This window comes from Scatophagus argus, chromosome 15, assembly GCF_020382885.2.
Source record: "Scatophagus argus isolate fScaArg1 chromosome 15, fScaArg1.pri, whole genome shotgun sequence".
In the NCBI taxonomy this organism is placed as follows: Eukaryota; Metazoa; Chordata; class Actinopteri; family Scatophagidae; genus Scatophagus; species Scatophagus argus.
The window spans coordinates 6,933,273-6,947,066 of record NC_058507.1 but is presented as its reverse complement, the minus strand read 5'-3'; the positions used below and the strand labels follow the sequence as shown (position 1 = coordinate 6,947,066).

The following is a 13,794-nucleotide window of genomic DNA, read 5'->3' as shown; positions in this document are numbered from 1 at the left end:
TTACTGACTATCTGATGGACATTCCACAGTTTGTGAGGTCACAGAGCTGTGTGTCTGACTGTCTGACAAGCAACATTGGGCCTCCCAGGGAACTGTGCTCTCCCCCTTCCTCTTCACCACCTACAGTGCAGGTTTCAAATACTGTTCAAATATTGTTAAATAAAACTGTGGATTATAATGAGTCAGTGTCGTTGTATTTCTTTCCTCAGTCCTGAAATTATACTGCACCTCACAAATAGATTGAATTAAATCTATTAGCAGAATAAAAGTTTAAAATTGTATTTTATTGTTCATTATTTTACATTAAGAGTGTCTGTGACTTTCAGTTTTAATGAGATTCAATGTGGTTCTGCTTGATGTCACTTGTGTTGACTGGATCAGTTGTCCTCGTTACACCAACTCTGTGCACCTGCAGCAGGCCGTTTTCACTTCAGTCAAACTGAAGGAGGTTTTTGTACGGCTCTAAATCACTGTGTGAACACCCAGCTGCCATGGTCGCCCAGACAGTAGTAATCTCCAATATCTTCAGCCTGAACACCACTGATGGTCAGAGTGTAGCTTGAACCAGATCTACTGCCACTGAATCGAGATGGAGTTCCAGAGTTTAGACTCGTTGCACGATATATCAGAAGTTTGGGAGCCTGTCCAGGTTTCAGGAGGTACCAACTGAGATCAGCACCAATATTTGAACTCCCTGTGGCGCTGATTGTCACAGTCCCTCCAAGACTAACAGACTTGGATTTGTCAGTCTGAGTCAGAAAGTTGTTGGCAGAAGACTCTGAAATGTTAAAAAGAAAAATCTTCAGGAGGAATGTTTAGAATAATTTGAAACAGCAGCTCAGGAGACAACAATAAAAACTACTACAATAAAACAATTACACACAGAATTTGCTCCAAATATTTTGTCAAAATCTTCTCACCCTGACTCAGGAAGCCCAAAGTGACTATCAGAGTTATTGGAAACTTCATCCTGATGCAGTTTTCAGTGTGAGTGCATGAAAACAGTTCAGACTCTCTGCGACATAAGAACTTAAACTCTGAGGAGCAGCCAAGCATCAAAGTCATGCAAAACACATTTGGGCACAACTGTCTTTGTGAAACTGTTAGGCAGAGATGAGGTGGAGTACAGGCTACATCTCCCTGTGGACTGATTCATCACATGTAGAAACTCCAGACTTCCTGGTCCTCATCTCTCTGCTGCTTCTGTCTTTGCTCAGTTTCCCAAAGGCCTTTGTGCTCATTAACACACACCAGCTGCCCTCTGCTGGTGCTTTCTTCAACTGTGGGTTTCTCTTTGAAATGTTCCATAAAGCTTTGACGAGTGAAGAAGCCGGGCTGTGTCAGCTGCTGAAGCTAGTAACTCCTTCAGAGTCGTCATAAGTGTCTTGGTGGTCTTCCTCAGTAGTCTCTATTTTGCATGGTCTCTCAATCTGTCAGGACAGTCTGCTCAAGACAGATTTACACATGTACCATCTTTCTTCCATTTCTTTAATACAATCATTCCACAGACACTGATCCACAAGCTCAGTGCTCTCGGTCTGAGCTCCACCCTCTGCATTTGGGTCCTGGACTTCCTGACGGACAGGCCGCAAACAGAGAAGATTCATGATATCTCCTCCTCCCCCATCACCCTCAGCACCGGCTCTCCCCAGGGCTGTGTGCTGAGCCCCCTCCTGTTCATCCTGCTAACACACGACTGCTCAGCACAACATCCGAGCCGCCTCATCGTGAAGTTTGCGGATGATACAGCTGTGGTTGGACGCATCGTCAACAGCGATGAGGCCGACTACAGGCACAGAAGACTGTGGGACGCAGCCTGTCCACCACCACAGACATTTACACCTCCAGGTGCAGGAAAAGGGCCTCCTGCATCATGAAGGACCCCACCCACACCTCACACAAACTGTTTGCCCCTCTCCCCTCAGGCAGGAGGCTGTGAAGCATCAAGAGCAGGACCACCAGACTGAGGAACAGCTTCTTCCCAGAAGCTGTGAGACTGTTGAGCTCTGGAGGTCCTCTGTAGCCCCTGTTGCCAACCTCATACCTCACACACCACACACACACACACACACACACGCACACACACCTTTCCCGACAACCACCCATGGGACATTGCACGATGCAACCATTTGCACAGGACTCTGAACTACTCATTTCATTGCACTACTGTCATTTGAACAATTTTTACCACAGTACTGTTTAGATAGCTTTATTCTGATGTTTATATCTTTTATTCTGATTGCTTTTTTATATTTATATAATGTTGTTTATATTTATTGCATTAGGTATTTTGTTAGGTATAAAAAAAATAAAAAAATAAAAAAAATTGGGCTTTTACTGGGATCGGGGAAACTAATTTCGTTCCACCTCATGTTCTACATGTGTGAAATGACAATAAAGCTCCTTGAATCCTTGAATCCTTGAATAATGGATTTAACTGATGTCCAAGGGATGTTCAGTGATGTGGGAAATTTTTGTGTCCACCCCCTGACTTATACTTTTCAAAATCCTTTTCTCTGGGTTACTCGAAGTGTTATTTTGTCTTCATGGTGTAATTGTAGCCAGTAATACTGATTAACCAGTGACTGGACCTTCCAGACGCAGGTGTCTTTATACTGCAACCACTTGAAACACATTCAGTGCATTGAATATGCAGTGAATGAATATGATTGGATGTTGGGTTAAACGGAACAAAAACATATAATATATGTCAGTATATTAATGTGAGTGTGTAGTTTGTGCTTGGTGAGGTTCCTGTCAGCTCTGTGTTCAGTGGTCTGTGTCAGAGTCTCTTCCTCTTCAGCAGCTGCAGTCGGTTCCTGCTGTAACAGCTCAGCGTCTCTGCAGTCTGACTGAGGGAGGTTTTTGTACGACTACAAATCACTGTGTGAACACTGCAGCAAAGCTTATTACATGGAAACTCTGACAGTAATAAACTGCTGCATCTTCACTCTGAACTCCACTGATGCTCAAACTGAAGTCAGAGCTGCTTCCACTGCCACTGAACCGAGCTGGTGTTCCTGATTCACGGGTGCTCACTGAGTGAATTAGGAGCTTTGGAGGCTGTCCAGGTTTCTGTTGGTACCAGAACATACACTCACCATCACTACAGCTTCCAACAGCCTGGCTTGTTTTGCAGGTGAGAGTGACTGTGGATCCTGGAGTTGATGTCACTGCTGCAGGCTGAGTCACAGTCACCTGACCGCTGCAACCTGCAGACAAAAACAAATCATTCATTTATCATCAGACACAAATGAGAGCAAAGGCAGCACATGATGTTTGAAATGTTGCAGAGTGAATGAACCTGTGAAACAGCAGCAGGCCAGCGTCCACATGAGGATGGTGATGAGAGTCATGGTGGTTGTGCTTTCTGCTGTGTTGACTGACAGATCTGAGTCCTGCAGTGTTGAACTCACAGGACTATAAACCTTCTCAGTTCACTGGAGGATCAGCTGACCATGCAAAGCCTCCTCTCTATGGAAATGATTTGTCTGCTGTCAGCACACTGAAGGCAACGTGGGACACAAAATCAGGAGAAATACTGCTTGGATCTGTGACCTTCATGGAGCAGAAGAAAATATTTCTATATTTATTTATTCTATCTATATTTCTTTTCTGCAGTTGAGGATTTCAGGATCAGTTTGTGTCCACTGTGGTTGGTATGATGTGTCTGTTTGTGTGCCTTCAGTTTGCTCACACAGTTTACTGAACATGATACATTTCAATTCTGCTCAATATGCTGATTGGAAATCAACATTATAAAATGTAATATTAGTTTCATCATGTATACACTGAATTAAAACTGAAAAAAATTACTTTGTTACAAAGAGACTGTAATTGTGTCTTTGCCAGGCATAAAAAGTAAAGAAAAATCAAACAAATCATTTTCATCTGTATCATAATTTGAATCCATATAATTGAAAATATTACGTAAAATCTATAAAGTGTATATTTTTCTGTGTTATTATGAAAAGCAGAGAGTTTTTCAGTGGACAGATGCTTGTTCACAGTGCAGGAGGTTTTTGTACGGCCACTTAATGAGTTTGTATCACTGTGGTACACTTTCGGTGGAGGAACCAAACTCATCATTCACTGGAAGTATCACACATTTCTCATTTCTGCTGCATGAAATTGTATACTGAAGTTCATAAAATCAGGTGAAGAAGAAATTCTTGTTGGTATTTTAAATGTTGATGACATTTTTTTGTTGTTTATCAAACTTGGCTGATATTGCAATTTTGTCATTGCTGTGCAAAGATAAATTTTATTTTAGTATTAAAGGTGATGCTAATGTTAAATTTATGTTAAATGATTACTCATTATTCCTATTTCACTTTGGATTGATTTTTGTTTGGTTCACCAAATTGTGCTTGAACGGTTTGTCTGAGGGACATTTTAATGCTAAAACCAAAACATCAGATTTCTTATTTCTTTTTATTATATTCAAGCTGTTGTTGAAATAATATCTAATATGTTTTTAAAGGAAATAAATGAGGTTCTATTTCCCTCCAGTATAGCTGCAGTTTGAGTTCACAGTTTGTTAGTTTGAAAAGATGAAAAGGAAGTGAAACAGACAGATGACAAAGTCGTTAACGTATTATAAAGTAAAACTTAACATTTAATTTATGGATCAATTATTAAAAAATCAATCACATTAAAACCTTCTGGTAAATCTTGTTGCACAGTAATGTTTAATTCTTAGTGATTTATGATGAGTTTGGTCACTCGAATAGTAAAGTGTCATGAGACAATTGTTGATTTGGCACTAAATAAATAAAGTGAATTGAACTGAATGAGCACCACAGTAGCAGATTAATTGTTTAAAATGGCACATTGAGTTCAGGTTTTATTCGTTAAACCCTCATTTCCTCCCATGTGTCACCTCCTCTCCTCTGTGTCAACACAGCATCAGGCCCACAGCTGACCCACAGCAGTGTTAGCCTGCGTCACGTATCATAAGTGTGTGATGTTTGGCCGTCTGTCCTGCAGTGTGTGTGTTAACCTGCTCTTGTGTGTCTCTGCTCTCCCCTCCAGCTGGCCCCATGGTCAGGCCCTCGGTCTCTCTGCTGTCCCCCTCCTCTGAGGAGCTCTCCGGGGGTTTGGCCACGCTGGCCTGCCTGCTGAGCGGCTACTCTCCTCAGGGAGCGGCGGTGAGGTGGGAGGTGGACGGCACAGAGGTGACAGAGGGGGTCCTGAGCAGCTCGGAGGTGGAGAAGAGCGGACGCTACAGCAGCAGCAGCACCCTGAGCCTGAGCCGGGAGCGCTGGATGAAAGGAGAGCTGTACACCTGCAAGGTCCTCCATCACGACCACAGCCAGACCCAGTCCCTCCACAGGAGCCAGTGTGAGGGCTAGAGGGGCTGGCTGAAGACCAGAACAGGAGCTCTGTGTTGTGGGGGAGCAGGAGAAACAAGCACAGAGCTCTGATCAGTAGGAGTCTGAATGTTTGTAGAGGAAACTGAAGCTTTGTGTCACACAGAACAACACTGCTGTAAAGTGTTGGACAGCAGCAGCTTAGAGAGTTGTGTGTGTAGCTCAGCAGCGAGATGTGAGTGTGCTTCATAAGTGTCATGTTGGTTACTGATGTCTGTGATAATAAAGCTTGAACTGATAAATAACTTTATGAAGTGTTTGGTCTTTTATCCTATCAAGAGTCTGAAGAAAGAGTGACTTTATAACTTGCAGTGATGTTTCTCTGTGTGGAAGATGAAAAACTTTGATCAAGTAAACAGGCCACAAAGGTCACTGTGATGTTTCTCTTAACAGTGAACCTGATATCATAGACGTATATGAAAATAGAAAACAATTTGTGTTTTAATGATCATAAAATCAAACAAACGACTGAAATGAATTGTGATCGGGAACATTTGTCTCCTTTTCTGACAGTCCAACAGAATGTGAGGAGGTATCATTACAGTTTTGCAAAATCTTTTTCACGAATCGACCAGCTACATGGAAAAGATGTAATCAGTATGTTAATGTGAGTTTGTAGTTTGTGCTTGGTGAGGTTCCTGTCAGCTCTGTGTTCAGTGGTCTGTGTCAGAGTCTCTTCCTCTTCAGCAGCTGCAGTCGGTTCCTGCTGTAACAGCTCAGAGTCTCTGCAGTCTGACTGAGGGAGGTTTTTGTACGCCTACAAATCACTGTGTGAACACATACGCACTGTTTATATAATGGAAACTCTGACAGTAATAAACTGCTGCATCTTCACTCTGAACTCCACTGATGCTCAAACTGAAGTCAGAGCTGCTTCCACTGCCACTGAACCGAGCTGGTGTTCCTGACACACGGGTGCTCGCATATCTTATTAGGAGCTTTGGAGGCTGTCCAGGTTTCTGTTGGTACCAGAACAAAGCATCGCCAGCAGAAAATCTGTCAACAGCCTGGCTTGTTCTGCAGGTGAGAGTGACTCTGGATCCTGGAGTAAATGTCACTGCTGCAGGCTGAGTCACAGTCACCTGACCGCTGCAACCTGCAGACAAAAACAAATCATTCATTTATCATCAGACAGAAATGAGAGCAAAGGCAGCACATGATGTTTGAAATGTTGCAGAGTGAATGAACCTGTAAAACAGCAGCAGGCCAGCGTCCACATGAGGATGGTGATGAGAGTCATGGTGGTTGTGCTTTCTGCTGTGTTGACTGACAGATCTGAGTCCTGCAGTGTTGAACTCACAGGACTATAAACCTTCTCAGTTCACTGGAGGATCAGCTGACCATGCAAAGCCTCCTCTCTATGGAAATGATTTGTCTGCTGTCAGCACACTGAAGGCAACGTGGGACACAAAATCAGGAGAAATACTGCTTGGATCTGTGACCTTAATGGAGCAGAAGAAAATATTTCTATATTTATTTATTCTATCTATATTTCTTTTCTGCAGTTGAGGATTTCAGGATCAGTTTGTGTCCACTGTGGTTGGTATGATGTGTCTGTTTGTGTGCCTTCAGTTTGCTCACAGAGTTTACTGCAGATTTCAATTCTGCTCAATATGCTGTTTGGAAATCAACATTATAAAATTAAATCTTAGTTTCATCATGTATAAATTGAATTAAAGGAGACAAAATTACTTTGTTACAAAGAGATTGTAACTGTGTCTTTGCCAGGCATAAAAAGTAAAGAAAAATCAAACAAATCATTTTCATCTGTATCATAATTTGAACCTATATAATTGAAAATATTATGTAAAATCTATAAAATGTATATTTTTCTATGTTATTGTGAAAAGCAGAGAGTTTTTCAGTGGACAGATGCTTGTTCACAGTGCAGGAGGTTTTTGTACGGCCACTTAATGAGTTTGTATCACTGTGGTACACTTTCGGTGGAGGAACCAAACTCGTTGTTGAGTGTAAGTACCAGAGATTTTTATTTCATACAACAAACAGCAAATTGAAATTGGATCAAAAATTGAATTAGACTCTGATCACATTTTTGTGGTTCGATGTTTGTCATGTGTTTTATTTTTGTATTAAGTGAGGCTGATCTCACAATCACAGAGCAAACGTTAACGAGATCAAAACGAAATTTTGAGTCAATATTGTATATAATTAAACAATAAGAAAGAGAAAAAATGAATGTATTTTCTATCGTTATAATAACTTCAAATGATCCTCTGGTTAAAATTGATCAAATTTGAAAAATATTACGGTAAAGTAAAACCTGTAATGCACAAAACATTACATCACTGTCTGGAAATTACTTTTAGTTTGTAATTGTATTTACATTCAGCGATCAAACAGTTTTTGGATTAAAATTGTGACTCCTGTTAGACAAAAATATGATTTTATCAGAAGCTGCAGCTTATCTTTGTGTTCACGGTTCATTCGTTCTCCACGCAGTGAACAGGAAGTGAAAGAGACAGATGACAAAGGTTTTAACTGCATTCACACGAGTGTTTGAGCTCTGTCAGGTTCAACTGAAGAAAATCATCACAGGGATGAGTTATTCACTGTCACACATTGTGACACACACATGAACATGTCATCAGTGAACCTTTTCAGTTGCATCTACACTTGAATCGTGTGCCTTGTGGTCTCATACTGAGTGATTTATGAGTGCAGCAGCAGCACAAGTTTTTCTGTTTGATTTGATGAAATCCAACAAATTATCAGGATGTGGTTTTTCTTTATTAGCGAGCCTTGACTCTCATCACTTTGTCTGTTCTCCCCTCTCTCCCCCCTCCCCTCTCCTCCAGCGGGCGTGGTGCGGCCCACCCTGACCGTCCTCCCCCCCTCCACACGGGAGCTGCAGCAGGGCAGTGCCACAGTGGTGTGTCTGTCCAGCGGGGGCTCCTCAGCCTGGACGCTGGGCTGGAAGGTGGGGGGCGGCAGCAGCTCCTCAGGGGTGTCACACAGCCCGGAGGTCCTGGGGACGGACGGCCGCTACAGCCTGAGCAGCACCCTGAGCCTCAGTGCGGACCAGTGGAGGAAGGCGGGCTCAGTGAGCTGTGAGGCCAGTCTGAGTGGACAGAGCCCTGTCACTCAAAGCCTGGACCCTGGCCGCTGCTCAGAGTAGAGCTTCAGCAACACTTCCTGTCTGGAAATGATGCTGCTTCTTTCACAGAGATCTCCATCAAGCTGCAGATCTCCTGTGTTCACATATTTCTGCAAGTTTCTCAGCTCTCTGCTCAGCGTGTTAGTGTGCATGTTGCTTTCTAATACTCATCTTCTGCATGTTCTGCTTTATGTTCTTTACACTTCAGATTCGACTGAATATTATCAGAGTCGCTTCAGGAGAAACGATTCATTCATCAGAAATGTGGCATAAACATGAAACCATCATTAAATAAAACTGTGGATTATAACGAGTCAGTGTCTTTGTATTTTTTTTGCTCAGCCCTGATATGATACTGCACCTCACAAATAGATTGAATTAAATGAGCAGAATAAAAGTTAAAAATTGTATATGATTTTTCATTATTTTACATTAGGAGTGTCTGTGAGTTTGTGTCAGTTTTCATGAGACTCAATGTGGTTCTGCTTGATGTCACTTGTGTTGACTGGATCAGTTGTCCTCGTTACACCAACTCTGTGCACCTGCAGCAGGCCGTTTTCACTTCAGTCAAACTGAAGGAGGTTTTTGTACGACCACAAATCACTGTGTCAACACATCAGCACTGTTTATTACATGGATACTCTTACAGTAATAAACTGCTGCATCTTCACTCTGAACTCCACTGATGCTCAAACTGAAGTCAGAGCTGCTTCCACTGCCACTGAACCGAGCTGGTGTTCCTGACACACGGGTGCTCGCATATTTTATTAGGAGCTTTGGAGGCTGTCCAGGTTTCTGTTGGTACCAGAACATAGCCTCATTACCACTAGACCATCTGTAAACAGCCTGGCTTGTTTTGCAGGTGAGAGTGACTGTGGATCCTGGAGTTGATGTCACTGCTGCAGGCTGAGTCACAGTCACCTGACCGCTGCAACCTGCAGACAAAAACAAATCATTCATTTATCATCAGACACAAATGAGAGCAAAGGCAGCACATGATGTTTGAAATGTTGCAGAGTGAATGAACCTGTAAAACAGCAGCAGGCCAGCGTCCACATGAGGATGGTGATGAGAGTCATGGTGGTTGTGCTTTCTGCTGTGTTGACTGACAGATCTGAGTCCTGCAGTGTTGAACTCACAGGACTATAAACCTTCTCAGTTCACTGGAGGATCAGCTGACCATGCAAAGCCTCCTCTCTATGGAAATGATTTGTCTGCTGTCAGCACACTGAAGGCAACGTGGGACACAAAATCAGGAGAAATACTGCTTGGATCTGTGACCTTAATGGAGCAGAAGAAAATATTTCTATATTTATTTATTCTATCTATATTTCTTTTCTGCAGTTGAGGATTTCAGGATCAGTTTGTGTCCACTGTGGTTGGTATGTGTCTGTTTGTGTGTGTCTGCAAACTTATGACTCTGCTTTGGTCTGCAGCTTTCTGTCACTATTCATACTCATATTCTGCTGATACCAATTCACTTTTTTATAACTGTCATTCAATAACTGAGCTCATTCAAAATAAATCTATTGATTATAATAAATATCAGTCCTTGTATTAATTGTGTCATATATTAATGCACACACTTGATCAGACCTCATCTTTCTATCACACGTCCCCTCAACATCACCTCAGGTTTCTGTCACCATGTGTAACAATACTGTGTGAAATATCAAATCTAATATGTTCATCATCTGTTAATCATCTGAACATCTGAAACTCTTACAGCTGATTGTTTCGTGCTGCTGAATACAAAACAATTTGTGGGAAAAGTTTTGAACACTTGTGTTGCTGTCAGTGGATATTTTTAACAACAGTCCTGTTCTTGAAATAAAAAGATTTAATGATGTAGAATTAACTTAAAACTGCATTTTAAAAACATTCTGTGTGTTTGTTTCTGGTTGATTTAGATTCATTGTGGTTCTGCTTGATGACTCAGTCTCTTCACCAACTCTGTGCACCTGCAGCAGGCCGTTTTCACTTCAGTCAAACTGAAGGAGGTTTTTGTACGGCTCTAAATCACTGTGTGAACACACCACCACCATGGTTGCCCAGACAGTAGTAATCTCCACTATCTTCAGCCTGAACACCACTGATGGTCAGAGTGTAGCTTGAACCAGACATACTGCCACTGAATCGAGATGGAATTCCTGAGTATCGACTAGTTGCATCATATATCAGAAGTTTGGGAGCCTGTCCAGGTTTCTGGAGGTACCAACTGAGATCATCATCAATGTTTGAACTCCCTGTGGCGCTGATTGTCACAGTCCCTCCAAGACTAACAGACTTGGATTTGTCAGTCTGAGTCAGAAAGTTGTTGGCAGAAGACTCTGAAATGAGACAAGAAAAATCTTAAGAAGACAATAAAAAATAATTTGAAACAGCAATTCAGAAGACAACAACAAAACTACTTCAAGCCAAAGTCCAAAAACAACCCAGAATTTGCTCCAAATATTTTGTCAAAATCTTCTCACCCTGACTCAGGAAGCCCAAAGTGACTATCAGAGTTATTGGAAACTTCATCCTGATGCAGTTTTCAGTGTGAGTGCATGAAAACAGTTCAGACTCTCTGCGACATAAGAACTTAAACTCTGAGGAGCAGCCAAGCATCAAAGTCATGCAAAACACATTTGGGCACAGCTGTCTTTGTGAAACTGTTAGGCAGAGATGAGGTGGAGTACAGGCTACATCTCCCTGTGGACTGATTCATCACATGTAGAAACTCCAGACTTCCTGCTCCTCATCTCTCTGCTGTTTCTGTCTTTGCTGAGTTTCCCAAAGGCCTTAATGCTCATCAAGGGATGCAGGCTGCCCTCTGCTGGCACTCTGGGTTCACAACAACTTCATATTGACATGGGATTGATTTTGTGTTCAGTCCTCAGTTATTGTTATGAACATGTTCTGTGCATCCAGATATTCAGCTGAAATTGGCAGAATCAAGTCTACATTAAAACAGACACAATGAATGTAACTTCACCTCAGTGTGTCTGCCTTTTAATTTAACAAATTCAGTCTTCTAACCCTCCCTAAATGTCTATTAGCATTGATATACCTTTGTGTGTTATATCCCACAGAGCATATGAATATCATAATAATAAGGTAAGGGTTGTCTGGAGTTGGATGAGTGAAATCTCTGGCCTAAACAGGAAATACAGTGACACTGTTGGTGGGACCCTTAAGTGGGCTAATGAGTTCAATCAGTTTTGTAATAGGTTTGACTCTCCTACCCCCAGTGGCAGCTCTGACATTGCTCTCCTGTCCCATCAGCCACCCCCCAGCAGCAGCCTGTAGGCCCTGGGTCTGACCCCTCCCCCTCACTCATCTTCTGACTGTACAAGCAGCTTTGGTATCACTGCCAACCAGGTGAGAAGAGAGTTGGAGAGGCTTCACCCTGGAAAGACCCCTGGTCCAGACAGCATTAGCCCATTAGGGTACTGAAGGCCTGTGCGAGCTGGCTGGAGTTCTGCAGCACCAGTGAGTTCCAGAGCTTTGGAAAACATCATGCCTGGTCCCAGTGCCAAAGAAAGTACATCCTACGGCGCTGAATGACTACAGGCTCATAGCCCTGACCTCCCACTTTATGAAGGTCATGGAGAGGTTGGTTCTGGCACACTTGAGGACACAGGTGTGTGGAGCCCAGGGCCCTCTGCAGTCTGCATACCAGCCCCATGCAGGGGTGGACGATGTAATTATATACTTGATACAGAGGGCCTGCTCCTCCCTGGACAGACCCAACGCCACCATCCAAATCATTTTCTTTGACTTTTCTTCCCCCTTCAACACCATCCAGCCTCGGCTGCTGAGGGAAAAGCTGGAGAGACTGGATGTGGACGCACCTCATTGCCTGGATTACTGACTATCTGATGGACATACTACAGTTTGTGAGGTCACAGAGCTGTGTGTCTGACTGTCTGACAAGCAACATTGGGCCTCCCAGGGAACTGTGCTCTCCCCCTTCCTCTTCACCACCTACAGTGCAGATTTCAAAGACTGTTCAAATACTGTTAAATAAAACTGTGGATCATAATGAGTCAGTGTCTTTGTATTTCTTTCCTCAGTCCTGAAATTATACTGCACCTCACAAATAGAATGAATTAAATGAGCAGAATAAAAGTTTAAAATTGTACATTATTGTACATTATTTTATATTAAGAGTGTCTGTGAGTTTGTGTCAGTTTTAATGAGATTCATTGCAGTTCTGCTTGATGTCACTTGTGTTGACTGGATCAGTTGTCCTCGTTACACCAACTCTGTGCACCTGCAGCAGGCCGTTTTCACTTCAGTCAAACTGAAGGAGGTTTTTGTACAACTACAAATCACTGTGTGAACGCACCACCACCATGGTCGCCCAGACAGTAGTAATCTCCACTATCTTCAGCCTGAACACCACTGATGGTCAGAGTGTAGCTTGAACCAGATCTACTGCCACTGAATCGAGATGGAATTCCTGAGTTTAGACTTGTTGCACGATATATGAGAAGTTTGGGAGCCTGTCCAGGTTTCTGGAGGTACCAACTGAGATCAGCACCAATATTTGAACTCCCTGTGGCGCTGATTGTCACAGTCCCTCCAGGACTAACAGACTTGGATTTGTCAGCCTGAGTCAGAAAGTTGTTGGCAGAAGACTCTGAAATGAGGAAAAAAAAAAATCTAAGAAGACATATTTAAAATAATTTGAAACAGCAGTTCAGAAGACAACAATAAAACTATTACAAGCCAATGTCCAAAAACAACCCAGAATTTGCTCCAAATATTTTGTGAAAATCTTCTCACCCTGACTCAGGAAGCCCAAAGTGACTATCAGAGTTATTGGCAACTTCATCCTGATGCAGTTTTCAGTGTGAGTGCAGTTCAGACTCTCTGCGACATAAGAACTTAAACTCTGAGGAGCAGCCAAGCATCAAAGTCATGCAAAACACATTTAAGAAGACAAACACACACCTGGTCCTGTGAAACAGTAAAAGCAGAGGCGATTTTTCTCATTTCTTTCAGTTCTGTCTTGAGTATTAACAAGTGTATGGTGCCCCCTGCTGGCAAACAGATCCACAGTGAACACTACATGAATTCCCACCGTTTGATTCATTTTGAATTTCCTCCTCGTTTTCATTGCTTGTTCTCCTGAAATGTGCCGTACTATCTGTTTAAAAGACACTGAATGAATGTCTTCTGCATTAATTTCTGATCTGAGCTGTCTCTTTTTTATTTCTTAGTAAGGAATTAATTAATTATCTGGTGCTGTAAAAAGGGGAACAAAATCTGACCTCTCTGTTGACTTTCATACATTTCTGTAAGTCGTGGTTGTGTCTC

The 13,794-nt window shown here is 42.4% G+C and overlaps 4 gene segments (V, D, J or C); 2 read left to right on the top strand and 2 right to left on the bottom strand.

The window, feature by feature from the left end:
* Positions 1-282: 282 nt before the first annotated feature.
* On the bottom strand, positions 283-1,083 carry LOC124071466. The segment is given in 2 exon segments: positions 283-778; positions 921-1,083. Coding segments are annotated over 2 exon segments (456 nt in total).
* A 2,999-nt stretch (positions 1,084-4,082) lies between these two features.
* On the top strand, positions 4,083-5,576 carry LOC124071477. The segment is given in 1 exon segment: positions 4,083-5,576. A coding segment is annotated over 1 exon segment (312 nt).
* A 1,642-nt stretch (positions 5,577-7,218) lies between these two features.
* LOC124072181 lies at positions 7,219-8,797 on the top strand (the record flags this gene model as incomplete). The annotated part of the segment is given in 2 exon segments: positions 7,219-7,342; positions 8,189-8,797. Coding segments are annotated over 2 exon segments (444 nt in total), but the record flags the coding sequence as incomplete, so codon positions are not given.
* Positions 8,798-11,833: 3,036 nt separating this feature from the next.
* Positions 11,834-13,337, bottom strand: LOC124071467. The segment is given in 2 exon segments: positions 11,834-13,114; positions 13,261-13,337. Coding segments are annotated over 2 exon segments (360 nt in total).
* Between the last annotated feature and the right edge of the window lie 457 nt (positions 13,338-13,794).